Source organism: Dendropsophus ebraccatus, chromosome 15 (assembly GCF_027789765.1).
Source record: "Dendropsophus ebraccatus isolate aDenEbr1 chromosome 15, aDenEbr1.pat, whole genome shotgun sequence".
NCBI lineage: Eukaryota > Metazoa > Chordata > Amphibia > Anura > Hylidae > Dendropsophus > Dendropsophus ebraccatus.
This window is the reverse complement of record NC_091468.1, coordinates 11,078,749-11,093,614: the sequence shown is the minus strand read 5'-3', so window position 1 is coordinate 11,093,614 and position 14,866 is coordinate 11,078,749. Positions and strand designations below refer to the sequence as shown.

Sequence of the window (14,866 nt, the reverse complement as noted above, 5' to 3'; positions counted from 1 at the left end):
TGCAATGGCCTTAGTAGAGTTTACACCCATGATCATTGATCAGTACAATTTTTTTTAATTCCAGCCATCATAAACTGACATGAAGGAGAGTCATGAAAACACAAGCCAATGGCACAGCCTCCACAGCCCAGAACACCTACTTAGCATGAGCCAGCAAAACAGATATTGCATTCAAATTTTGTAAAAGCATGTAAGCAGATTAACAGCTCACCTTCCTAACCTTCCCCACCACTGTATTTAGATTAATTAAATTAACAAGTAATGCTAGATTTATATCTGAAATCTCTTTCACTGTAAGTAGAAGCTTTACCCAGTGGTTAAAGACCATTACATCTATTACATTTGATACCATTTTTCAATCTATACCATTTAACAGGATTTGCATTTACCATTCATTCTCTCGCAATGAACTCCTGCCCTGTTTTCAGGCCATTTACGGTAATTAACAGTATACTGGGGAAAGGCAGATTGCTACATGGAAAAAGAATGGAGCGCTTCAACGGCAGAAAGTAACAATGTACAAGTGTTATTAGGTGGCCCATCGGTGTTGATGACGGGGCCTTCTTTGTGCAAATGTGTTTGGGGATTGTGTTTGGGATAGCTTCATGGATGCTATAAATGAGATTAATGAACAATTCTCTTGGCTTATCCTTGTGGGGCTTCCACCAATTATGTTTATGAGAGACGCTGGCTCCTAAGGATAGACCCTGGCTCCTAAGGATAGACCCTGGCTCCTCAAAATAGACCCTGGCTCCTCAAAATAGACCCTGGGTCCTCAAAATAGACCCTGGCTCCTTAGGATGGACCCTGACTCCTCAGGACAGACCCTGGCTCGTCAGGACGGACTCTGGCTCCTCAAAATAGACCCTGGCTCCTCAGGATGGACCCTGGCTCCTTAGAATGGACCCTGACTCCTCAGGATAGAACGTGGATGCTCAGGATGGACCCTGGCTCTTCAGGATGGGCCCTGGCTCCTCAGGAGGGGCCCTGGCTCCTCAGGATGGACCCTGGTTCCTCAGGATGGGCCCTGGCTTCTCAGGATGGGCCCTGGCTCCTTAGGATGGACTCTGGCTTCTCAGGATGGGCCCTGGCTCCTCAGGATGGGCCCTGGCTCGTCAGGATGGACCCTGGCTCCACAGGATAGGCCCTGGCTCCTCAAGATGGACCCTGGCTCCACAGGATAGGCCCTGGATCCTTAGGATGGACCTTTGATGCTCAGGATTGACCCTGGCTCCTCAGGATGGGTCCTGGCTCCTCAGGATGGGCCCTTGCTGCTCAGGATGGGCCCTTGCTGCTCAGGATGGACCCTGGCTCCTCAGGATGGGCCCTTGCTGCTCAGGATTGACCCTGGCTCCTCAGGATGGGCCCTTTGCTGCTCAGGATGGACCCTGGCTCCTCAGGATGGGCCCTGGCTGCTCAGGATGGACCCTGGCTCCTCAGGATGGGCCTTTGCTGCTCAGGAAGGACCCTGGCTCCTCAGGATGGGCCCTTGCTGCTCAGGATTGACCCTGGCTCCTCAGGATGGGCCCTTGCTGCTCAGGATGAACCCTGGCTCCTCAGGATGGGCCCTGGCTTCTCAGGATGGACCCTGGCTCCACAGGATTGACTCTGGCTGCTCCGGGGCCGAGACAACTTCAGTTTTTTAAAGGGAATGTGTCATACATTTTTTATAGTTTAAATAATGTTTTTATGTGAAACATATTTTTAAAGAATTTTTGGTGACGGTTTTTCTAATTTTCTATTTTTCTATCTATATTATAAAATAATCCTAAAATTTTGCAGTTTCCATTCTCACCACTGGGGCAAAAACTAAGCTGGGACTTCCTGTTGTGTCTGTGGTGCTAAGAGGAAGCTGCTATAAAGTGATCTGTACAGCATTGCAGCATCATGTGACACCAGTAGATAGAGGAGACAATAGAGTAGAGCTTCCTGTGGAATGACCTCTTCACAGATCACAGAGTACGCTCAGTAATGCTTTACATTTACTTCAAGGGGACAGACTCTGTCTATTGTCATCTATGTCCATGAGTCTTGTTGTAAAGCATGTCACTAAATGCTGTTAAAAACATCTCTGGCGAGATGGGCGCCCCCATAACAATGTACGAAAAGGGAAATAAAAAAAAATTCAGTCAGAAAATAGAAACAGAATAGAATAAAATAATAACGTTTAGTATCTGACTTTAATCAGTTCAAGAAAATGTAGGCAATACATTCCCTTTAAGGGAACTGCACATGCTCATTCGAGTGTTGTAGTTACCTGCACAGTGGCTGATCAAAAGCCATGCTGTACAGTAAAATCCAAAACAGCAATTGTGCTCCCTATCTAACCTGCTGACACTTCCCCTTTAACAATAACCTTTCAATCTGTGGAAAACTTAAGAAGATAATAAGACAAAGGAATAAAACTCCTTCATGGCAGTGCCTTCAGTGTTTGACCCCATTGCTTCAATGCACCAAAAACTGCGCCTGCAAAGTACATGAGGAGTTTGACTCTATAGAGAGGAAACTATCAAACAATGAGAAACAGCCGGCACTACTTACCGTATGGGTAATAGTCAGTGGTTTGATAGATCCCCAGGCCATCTCTGTATAGCGCATAGTTAATCTGATTGGTATTGGGGGAATCTGGTGGACTCCAGGTAAGCTTTATAGCAGTGCTGTTTATGATCTGGCCTCTCGGAGGAGGTTGTTGTGATGGAGCTGCAGAGTTGGAAATACATATTTTATAGAAAACAGCATGAACGCCTGGGAATTATCACGTATCCAACATCATGACATCATCTACATTACAGATGTGAGAGCGCACACAAAGCTTTTACAGGTTAACCAAAGGTGAGATATGTACAACCAAAATGCACCATGCAAAGAACTTTTCTATTTCTTTCTTTTTTCTTTCTTTTTTTTCTTTTCAGAATTCGATCTATTGTATAGTATTGAAACGCCATAAAAGTAAATAATTAAAATGCATGTTTTATGAGCAAAATTGTGCACTCTAATGACCAGGGCCAGGAAAGAGGTTATTTCATACCCCCCATCAAATAAAGCCTTGGAAAGATGGTTGCCTTATAGTAGTGTTGATTCAAGAGGTACAGAGATGTGTAGTTAAAGGGGATCTGTCACTAGGTTTATGTTGCTGTAAATGAGGGCAGCATAAACTAGTGACAGAAATGAAGAACAGATAGGTGTATTACTTACATCATTTTGTTCAGCTGTTCTCCTAATATGCAGGAGAATAGGATTCTTGCAACACCCCTCCCCCCGCCCTCCAGCTGCTGATTGACAGTTGAATGCTTGTACACAGCATAGATAAATAACTGCCAATCAGCAGCTAGTGGGCGGAGTTTTCTGCTTCTCATGAATCTCAAGGACTACTTAGCACATGCACATAATGGAGAGGACTACTTATTGTCCATGTTTTTTAGGAGTTCTCTGGGTCAGCTGCACAGAGCAATGTAAGTGCTACATCATTCTGTTTAGCTTCTCTGTCACTAGTTTATACTACCCTGAGATAGGACACCATAAGCCTGCTGACAGAGTCTCTCTGTACCCTGTAACCACTAGTTATACCGTCGGACACTACAACCCAGATTAATCAAAGGGTGTAAAATATACCCTGGCGTAAACTGCCCAAAGCAACCAATCACAGCTCAGCTCTCAGCTCTGGTAAAAAGAAAGAAGAGCTGTGATTGGTTGCTGTAAGCAGTTTACATCATGGTGAATGTGTCTGGGTGCTACATGTCATTTGTTATTTGGAATTTGTATAGTTAAAGGGGTAATCCAGCTATTTGTTTCTACATTTACTGGTGTCAGACACTGATACAGATTTGTAAATTACTTGTCTTTTAAAATTTTCCAGTCTTCAAGTACTTTTCAGCTGCTGTATGTCCTGGAGGAGGTTGTGTTTTCTTTCCAATCTGACACAGTGCTCTCTGCTGCCACCTCTGTCCATGTCAGGAACTGTTCAGAACAGGAAAGGTTTTCTATGGGGATTTGCTGCTGCTATGGACAGTTCCTGACATGGACAGAGGTGGTGGCAGAGAGCCTGTGTCAGACTGGAAAGAATACACCTCTTCCTGCAGGGCATACAGCAGCTGATAAGTACTGGAAGACTTATTATTATTATTATTATTATTATTATTATTATTATTATTATTATTATTCAATAGAATCAGTTTACAAATCTATATATCTTTCTGATACCATTTGATTTTAAAACAATTAGGGGGACATTTACTATTGAGTCTAAAACATGCTATTTTCCCACAGAGTACTCGTCTGATATTTACCCAGCCAAACAGGACTAATTTAACAATTTATAAATTTGTGAATAAAATATTTCCAGAATATCTGAGAATAAACTGGTGCTGACCAGCAACTTTGCAAATGATAAGTTTTGTGCAAGTCCCCGATTACGCAAAATTTGGGGTGAATACTCAAAACAGGAAGATTAAAAAATTCTAAAAAATATTCAACTGTGGAAAACTGGTTCATGAATAGAACTTAGACCAAAAATAGGTGCAAAAAAATTAACCACCTAAAAATAGGCACAAAGCCCTTTTTTTTTCTCGAAAACCCTTTAAATGTACCAGTATCCCACGTGCCATGTATTTATCTGGGCCCTGTATGACACTATATATCTGGGCCCTGTATGACACTATTTATCTGGGCCCTGTATGACACTATTTATCTGGGCCCTGTATGACACTTTATCTGGGCCCAGTATGACACTATATATCTGGGCCCTGTATGACACTATATATCTGGGCCCTGTATGACACTATTTATCTGGGCCCTGTATGACACTATATATCTGGGCCCTGTATGACACTATTTATCTGGGCCCTGTATGACACTATTTATCTGGGCCCTGTATGACACTATAAATCTGGGCCCTGTATGACGCTATTTATCTGGGCCCTGTATGACACTATTTATCTGGGCCCTGTATGACGCTTTTTATCTGGGCTCTGTATGACGCTATTTATCTGGGCCCTGTATGACACTATTTATCTGGGCCCTGTATGACACTATATATCTGGGCCCTGTATGACACTGTATATCTGGGCCCTGTATGACACTATTTATCTGGGCCCTGTATGACACTATATATCTGGGCCCTGTATGACACTGTTTATCTGGGCCCTGTATGACACTATTTATCTGGGCCCTGTATGACACTATATATCTGGGCCCTGTATGACGCTATTTATCTGGGCTCTGTATGACACTATTTATCTGGGCCCTGTATGACGCTATTTATCTGGGCCCTGTATGACGCTATTTATCTGGGCCCTGTATGACACTATTTATCTGGGCCTTGTATGACACTATTTATCTGGGCCCTGTATGACACTATTTATCTCGGCCCTGTATGACACTATATATCTGAGCCCTGTATGACACTATTTATCTGGGCCCTGTATGACACTATTTATTTGGGCCCTGTATGACACTAATTATGTGTGTTACCGAATTGCTATGTTTTGTGTGTGTTATTTTCTGTGTTTATATAGTCCAGAAACGGAGGAAGCTTTTTGTCTTCAGCTCAGGTAGCCGAGGGGCGATGCTGTCTACTGAAGAACGCCATTTGTTTTAGATAAGGGTTTCGTTTTTTCTCACCGTTGAATAAATGTTTCACTGAAGCTTCAGGATCAGTCGCACGTCTTCCTATTCTCCTTCCTCTTCTTATTTTTGTGCTCTTTTCCAGTCTATGACTTTTTATTCTTTACTTTTTCCTTCTTCTTCAGTATTCTCCCCCCCCCTTCTCGTTGCTCAGACAAAACGCCACGATATTTATCGAGAAATATTTACCTTCCTTATCTGCCGCCTTTCTCTTTAAATATGTACATATTTTAAATATTTTGTGTTCACTAAGATTTGTATCGTCTTTCATTTTTTACGTTTTTGTGAAGGCGGCGGCAGATAATAACACAAAAAGAATCAGAAGCTCGATAAATTAGCTTTCTAAAGGGGTTATTGAGCAAGAGGAAATTATTTTTTTTTTTAAATGTTAGAAGAAAATATTTTTAAACTTTACCGTGATTAAAAATTCTGCAGCCTTCCATCACTTTCAGTCCTTTTTGGTGACTGGAAACTGTAAAGTTCATCTCCGTCTCAACAGGAGGAAGACATTGGGACACCATGCGAGATATAGGGGCAGTGACTGCAACAATGAGGCGAGGAGGGATGTGTTTCATTTACATTACATGGGTGGATCTGGAGGAGCTGAAAGCACTATTACATGCGCCGACAGCGAGCGGGTATAAGCTGGGGGGCCATGGGGAGCATCTGGGGAACCCATAAGAGATAGCAGCCAATATAGCTGTTAATCACTTGGTGTAATAGGGCCTTAAGAGTGAGAGGAAGAGACTGAAATGTTCCGTGAGATACTGTTGCAGTAAGGCTGTGTTCACACTACATTTTTGCAAAAAAACTGATGCATGTGTGTGCATCTGTTTTGATCCGTTTTTTTTTTTTTATCCGTATATAAAATGTAATTCAATGGAAAAACAGATGCATAGACAATCATTTTTTATTTTTTATTTTTGCAAAAAACGGATGACAAAAACATAGTATGAACTCAGCCTTAGGGCCCGATTACACTGAGTGATAATCGGCTGAATTGGCTCAATTTACGGGATTATCGCTCTGTGTAATACAGATAACGATCAGCTGATGGAACGATCATCGGCTGATTGTTTCTTTAGGTCCAGACCTAAAATCATGGGCCGCAGAGGGCAGGAGAAGCCTCTGGGGCGTGGACAATTAATAGCTTAAAGCGACTCTGTACCCACAATCTTTCCCCCCCTAAACCACTTGTCCCTTCGGATAGCGGCTTTTAATCCAAGATCTGTCCTGGGGTCCAATTGGCGTGGCCTAGAGTGTGTATGCCCTAGGCTTGCACCCCCCCTCTGTCCCTCCTCCCCGCCCTCTTCATCATTAGGAATGCCCCTAGAACAATTTCTCCTATTCATCACTTGTGTGAACGCTGCACAGGTACCTTAACGACCCAGCTCATGTGAAGTTCACACAGGTGATGAATAGGAGAAATTGTTCTGGGGCATTCCTAATGACGAAGAGGGTGGGGAGGAGGGACGAAGGGGCGATGCAAGCCTAGGGCATACACACTCTAGGCCACGCCAATTTGACACAGGGCTGCAAGTTTAATAGTTGTTTTTTTAGGACAATAACTGCATCACCTGCCGAATGGACCCCAGAGCAGATCTTGGATTAAAAGCAACTATCTGAAGGTACAAGCGATTTGGGGTGGGCAGATTGTGGGTACAGAGTCGCTTTAACTGTTTGGGCAAGGGCTGCACAGATATCACTAACAATGTCAGTGGAGCGCCGATGTAGGTAGAACTCAGAGATTGCACAACACATCCAACAAGTGGCTGAGGTGGGACACAGGCTCACAGGGCAAATCCATATGATGAACCCAAATCCAGAACTGATGGGTAGCGAGACTGGGGATCCGTGAAAATGATGGGGGAGCAAGAAAGGTAAATGCAAGTTATTTTAACTTTTATTATTTGCCGTGCCTTTAAGGAATATGCCATAAACAGGACATTTTAGCCAGAATAGGGATATTTAAGCCCTGCCCTGACTGAATAAGTCAGAATCAGAACATTTAAATGGGTGATCCAGGTAAAACATAGCTGCTTTCTTTCAAAAACAGCTCCACCTCTGTCCTCAGGTTGTGTGTGGTATTACAATTCAGGATTTCCTGCCAGTCATGAGTACTTAGGGGCTCCAGAACGCTCACATGACTAGATGGGTGATGACTGGGATCAGTGCTGGGGGTATATAGGGACGTATTCGGAGCTGTAACAGCGTTTTGTGTGGGATTGCTTCCCATTAAAGAATTCACTAGTTATGTAGGCCCGGTAATATATGTATATTGTGTGGGATAAACAATAGTGATAACTATCAGGAAAATATACTATATATATATATATATATATATATATATATATATATATATACACATACATACGTATAAAATTCTATATAAATGTATATAATATAAATGTATAAAAATATACAAGCTTGTGCAACTTTTTTTTTCCTCAGCAACCACAACTACTCAGTAAAAAGGTGAGAACGGAAGTAGTTACTTACATGAACTGCAGCCATAGGGATTATTCCCATCCAGCACGTTGGAACCTTCTACACAGTGTGAACAATTGATGCCGCTCACAAATTGTTTGCAAAAGCACTGACCGCTTATAGGATGGCAGCTGGTATTGACAGCGCCTGCTGGGTTGCATGAGCAGCGTTGGCATCTGAAAACAGGAAAAAAAATATGTATATTTAAAGGGGATATCCAGCGCTACAAAAACATGGCCACTTTCTTCCAGAGACAGGTTTTGCAACTCAGTTCCATTGAAGTGAATTACAAACCACACCTGAACTGGAAACAAGAGCGGTGCTGTCTCTGGAAGAAAGTGGCCGTGTTTTTGTAGCGCTGGATAATCCCTTTAAGTTCAGAAATCACTGATATAACACTAATAATAATAATCATAATAATAATAAACAAATATGTAAAAACTGAAATAGAAGAAAGTTATAGAAAGAAAAATTGTATGCCATTGTGTAAGGAGACCATGGAGGGGCGCTGTCTGAAAATGAACAACCCAATTAGGGCTTGTTTGTTTTAGTATATCTGTGAACAGTTACTTGGTCTTCTACTTGCAGATGGTCTTTTTCCAATCTCCTAGGTTTGCAGTGTTATATAGTGTAGAGAAAATGACTGTATATAACTGCAGTATAAAGCATAGTGGATGGATAGAACAGCAGCCTGAGGCTCAGGTGAGATAGGAGGTAGAATCTCAGTGGTCAATTTAAATTTTAATTGATTGTCATTTATTATTTTCCCCTGAGAAAACCATTGAAACTTCCCCAGAAACACGTTGGTGTTATGATTTTACTGTGATTACAACGTGATTCTTTGGATTCCTATTACTATACATTAAAGTGAGAGTGCACAGCCCTGGTAAAGCCTACCTGGTACAAGAAGGAAAATTTTTCTGTTATATGATGTGAGAAAAATAATCAATTCTGGCTTTTTTCTTTTATGTTATTCACCTCGTTGACTCAACATTGTCATACTTTGATAGTTTGGACAATTTCACATGCTATAAAATACATTTACTTTATATATATATATATATATATATATATATATATATATATATATAAAATTTTATTTTATTTTATTTTTTTACTTTTTTTTTTAAGGGGGAAGGGGATTTGAATTTTATTGGGTGGGGGGCTTGTTAAAATATATAGTAAAAAAATTTAAGTGACTTTTATAAATTATCATTGGATTTCAAAGATATGCTGTTGCATAGTAGAGCTATGTTCACACACCATCTTTTTTTGGCAGTTTGACACCAGTTTTTTTGGATGTCCGTCATATTGAGACCAAAGAACGTCCGTTATTTTGAAAATCACGCCATCAGACAGTCAAAAAAGGGAATTTGTGAGCTTAACCGAGGGGTGCAGCTATGGGGGTGGGCCTGGGCACAGGAGCCTGAGGGGGGCCATAAAATCTCTTTCTCATATAAAGTCAGTATAAGTGAAGCATTACAGCTGAAGGGTTATGTCTCTGTTGCCTATAATTTATCTAGGAGATCGACGATCTGACAATAGAGTCTATCAGAGGCAGCACGGAGTTGAGCAGAAGGCCTTAAGCTGCCATGGAAACTGATTGGCACCAAGCAGGTGCCACTCCTCTCAATGATACTCTGATCATCGATAGTGATTTAATGGCCGACATCAGCATTATTGCTGATGTCCATCACTGACTGTTAGTACTGGGTGTCGATAACAACCAGTAGTCACTGTATATTAAGTGAGTTCAGCTCCATAGTATTCATAGTATTATAGTAAAAGTATGCGTACGTGTATAGCACACATCTTTAAAGCCCGGGCCGCCATGTCATACATGTACAAGAGGTTAAATGGTTTGTACTCAATAAAATAACTTTGTAAATAGTCTTGATTGAACAGTATTCTATTGTTTTGTGTATACAGCTCCTATGCAAACCTATATGTCTCCATGGTAATAGCCAAAAAAAAAAAAAAGTTGTAGTCATGAATTACTCCACTTGTGTTATTGTGTAGAGTAGGCGCCAAACAGCTGATCAGTGGGGGGTGTCAGGTGACTGATGAGGATAGTATGATTTACCTGGAGAACCCCTTTAAACCCTCTTTAAAAGGGGAACTATCAGAAGATTAGATGAATCTAACCTGCTGATATGTCGCTATTGGGCAGAAGGGCCAGAGGAGGAAGATATGTCTCTTACCTCCATCCTAGGCGCTGTTCCGGTGCAGTTAGTGATTAACTCCTTGGTCTGGTAAGAATGTTAGGAGCCCTGCCTGCCCCCATTGCACCGATCCAACCCTCTCCATTGATTATCATTAGAAGGGACTTGCCGGCCGGGGGTGGATCAGCACCATGGGTAAGGGCAGTGCTCCTTGCGGTAACCCAGTGCTCTTGACTGTCTTACTGGGCCGAGGAGTAAATGACTAACTGCATGAGAATGGCGCCAAGAATGAAGGTAAGCACCTCCTGCGCAATAGGGGGCTATCAGCCAGTTAGTTTCGTCTAACCTGCTGATAGTTTCCCTATAAAAAAAAACTCTGTCAGACGGTTTATGGTGTCCTATCTCAGGGTTGTATAAACTAGTGACAGAGAAGCTGAACAGAATGATGTATCACTTACATTGTTCTGTGCAGCTGATCCAGAGATCTCCTCCTGAATAACATGGGCAATAAGTAGTCCTCTCCATTATGTACATGAGCCCAGTAGTCCTGGATATTCATGAGGAACAAAAAACTCCGCCCACAAGCTGCTGATTGGCAGTTATCATGTTATTCATGCTGTGTATAGGCAGTCACCTGTCAATCAGCAGGAGGGTGGGGGAAGGGTGTGAAAAGAGCCCTATTCTCCTGCATATTAGGAGAACGGCCAAACAGAATTATATAAGTAATACACCGATCTGTTCAGCATTTCTGTCACCTCTTTTAAGGCAGCATAAACCTACTGACAAATTCCATTTAAATAAATCTTGCTAATAGTTTGGTGGCACAAGGATGAGCAGAATAAACACTGAAAAGACTTGAAAGGCTGATGACCCCATTTATAAAGACTATAGAAAAATTGCTGTTTTAAAAAAAAATATATATATGCACTAGATGACTTAAAAAAAAAAAGTATTCACCCCCTTTCAAAGTGTTACATTTAAACCCTGAATTTGAGGGGGGGGGGGGGGGGTATTTTTAATTTATTGCCCTATAAATATTTCATCCTTTCGGTAAGACAATAGTTATGAATATTTGTGATTTACTCTTTGATTTTCCCTTAAGAATTGACAGGTCGATGTGGAATCCTCCATTATTGTTTTAAGGGCTGGAGGTTTTAGGTTCCACGGCGGTATCTGTACATTTTTTCCATATGAGTAAGCTGATATTTCCGTTATTGACCTGCTTTGGCTTTCTAAGAGGCTTATCTTTAGATATCTTTATAACCAGCTGTATTGCTGATGGTGCAGTTGTTCTCGGGCTGGATAATAGGGCGGCATCTGGAGCATTAGGAAAAATTAAAAAAAAAAAAGAATAATTATATAAAATGATATAAACGTCCAATAAGTATTAATTAAAAGCAATTACTAAAAGGGTGGCAGCAGTGGAGCTTTATGTGATTTATGACGTGCTCCTCGGATGGACGGCTACGATAGCACGGCTGCCTCTGACACCTCCATAATAACCAGCACAAGGGGAATTGTGAGCATCTCTAGATTGAGGAACAAGGAATATTGTTTATAGAACTTTATATTATTATTATTATTATTATTATTATTAATAAGCAGATACAGATGTAGCAGAGTTGAATTAGTTATTGTACATTATACTGCATGGTCAGCTATCTCAGATTGGGTTAGGAAACAAGCTCTAGAACATGGTTGTATTATATATGCAGTACACACATGTTTTATATGGGTAATATATTTCTGTATATGAGGATAGTGCACGGTTGTATTATATTGGCAGTACTATATGTATTGTGTATGTATGTATTATATTGGCAGTATTATATGTATTGTGTATGTCGGTATTATTTTGGCAGTGGTAGGTTGTATTATATGAGCAGCGTAAGGCTGTGTTCACATTAAGTAAAAGAAAAAAAGAAAATAAACAAAGGCCATTATTGCATCAGTTTAATTGACTTCAATGAATTGCACTGAAGTCTTTTAAATAACGGACGTCATTTGAACACAGTGTATTAAATGATGAACGCCTTTTGAGGCAGACATCAAATAATGTTTATGACAATTATTTTTGGACTTCTTTTGCAAACAACAGGCGTTAATTTTTACTTAGTTCAAACACAGTTCTTTTTCCACAGTCCTTTCTTTTATATGGGTGGTATATTGCTCTATCTATCTATCTATCTATCTATCTATCTATCTATCTCCTATCTATCTATCTATCTATCTATCTATCTATGTCCTATCTATCTATCTATCTATCTACCTACCTATCTCCTATCTATCTATCTATTATCTATCTCCTATCTATCTATTATCTATCTCCTATCTATCTATCTATCTATCTATCTATCTATCTATCTTTTACTTCAATAGTTATTCATTGGCAAATATCCCTGGCTTGGTTATTATCTCTTGTATATCATTATATTAATCTATTTTATCTTTATATAAATGATGTATTGGATTTGAGAAATGAAGGAATAACACACAGTTTGTTATATGGCGAGCTACAAATCCTGTTTTCTGATGATTTACCCCAATGGAACTCTCAGAGTGTGGTCTCCTGAGTGACCCATTCAACACCCTTAAAAAGCATGATAAAAGCCAAAGCCGCAACACCGGCTGCAAATTTGTTTTATGGAATAATATTCCAACTGGGAATAAATAAAATGCATCATTTTGTTCGCCTCTGGATTTTATCTTCCGTTAAAGTCAAAAAGAACATGAAGAGTTTTTTTATCCTTCTTATCATTTCTGCAATTCTATGAGGCATCCCGGCAGTAAATAGTGTCATTACGGCCAATACTAATTGGCATTGGCATATGAGAATAGAGCATAGAGGTGAGGGGGGGGGGGGGGGGGACTAGAGAGATCCGCACATGGCAAACCCACCTCATCATACAAAGGTAAAGATGTCCAGGTTATCCATAGATAGATAGATAGGAGATAGATAGATAGATAGATAGATAATAGATAGATAGATAGGAGATAGATAGGAGATAGATAGATAGGAGATAGATAGATAGATAGATAGGAGATAGATAGATAGATAGAAGATATCCATGATGTAGTATAATTGTGACTCTCTTACACCACACACAGTCAGTATTGTCCGGGTCTCTGGTGAAAAACATCTAATAATATCTTATTATATTTTTCCAATAAGCGACATATGAATAATAAGTAAGAAACAATTTTAAGTTGAAAAAAAGGAAATCCAGGCTGAGTCGCTTTGTCATATTGATTTCTTCCCTGGGATAAATGGTTTCTGTACTATTAATACAGAGCAGCCTTTATTGCCTGGACTCCCAGGTACTGGAGGATCCGGACGGCAATCAATTAAAAACATAATTTTTCTTGAGGGAAAACGTCTCACATCACATGAATTTCATAAACACAAATCTGTGGCGGCTTCTACAAATCATCAATCTGTGACGCTCATTGATCAGGACATTACTGCTCACTAAAGAATTGCCTATATGATGGGAGATCCTGCAGTGTTCATCGAGTAGAGGGCCAGTCACATCAGCCTGTGCATGCTGTATGCTGTATGATGAACAATAATCCACATCTACAGCGACACATCAGCCTGTGCACAGTGTATGCTGTATGATGAACAATAATCCACATCTACACTGATGCGGTGTCCCGCCACGTGTGTTGCTATTGGTTACACCCTTCGTAAAAGCCTGTACTTTTTCCAGTGTAAGTAGTGATGTAGTAGTGCCAAAGTTTCACCACAAGATGTCACTATTGCAAGTGTGTGTATTCAGTTATTGCACAGCTGTAGTATTGAAGGGATTATTGTTTGTTCATATATCACATGGATCTCTAAGCCAATGAGAGTACAGTCTTCTTCTATCCTATCATTTCTCTCTTTAATTCTCACTTATGCACTCCTCAACCACTCAACTTACAGGGGCTGTAGATAGGGAGTCACATGGGTAGAGGAAGTGTAAGGTCTTTTGTTGCTAGACTCTGTAGAGGAAGGACACAAGACAGGACGCTCTCTACAGCGGTCCAGTTATGCCCTGGCCCTCTGCCAGGTCCTCAGTCTCAGTGTGCAGTCTAGAACCAGACCTAGGCACATGCAACCTACAATTTTTTCTCAAGTAACTCCACTCAACACTATGCAGTGTCAAACCTTCACTAGAGAGGACAAGTCAGAGATCATCTTAACCCACGCCGTAGACAAGGAGAGACAGAGTGCAGGACAGTATCCATATAGAAAGTAAAGAAAATGATCTGGATAGAGCAAAGTTGCTAGAAGCCTATGAACTCTATCTCACAGCGCGGGTGTAAGCAGGGAACCCTCAGCATTCCGCTCATCCCAGGTAGCAAGGTCTGGGGCTTGTGTTACCCTCTAGAACATGTCACTCGACACTGGTAGAGCAATAGGTGGTGCAAAGACCAAATAGTCAAAACACAAACACAAGTATTCTCTCTCTCTTCTCAAATATTCTTTAATTTCTATCTACGACATCCTGGAAGAGCACTGTACTACTTGGGTTGGGACTCTCACGACATCCTCCTCTCTACTCTTCTGTTTCTCCTTTGTACCTCTCAGCACGCAACCCACTTGCACAACT

General features: G+C 40.9%; 1 protein-coding gene across 1 annotated transcript in view; it reads right to left on the bottom strand.

Annotated features, from left to right (window-relative positions):
* Positions 1-14,866, bottom strand: part of USH2A (usherin) — a 504,580-nt gene that overhangs the window by 391,774 nt on the left and 97,940 nt on the right. The window contains exons 14-15 of the mRNA XM_069955428.1: positions 8,122-8,285; positions 2,542-2,700 (exon numbers count right to left, since the gene is read on the bottom strand). Of these exons, the coding sequence (XP_069811529.1) occupies positions 2,542-2,700; positions 8,122-8,285 (323 nt within the window). The remainder of the gene's footprint in view (positions 1-2,541; positions 2,701-8,121; positions 8,286-14,866) is intronic.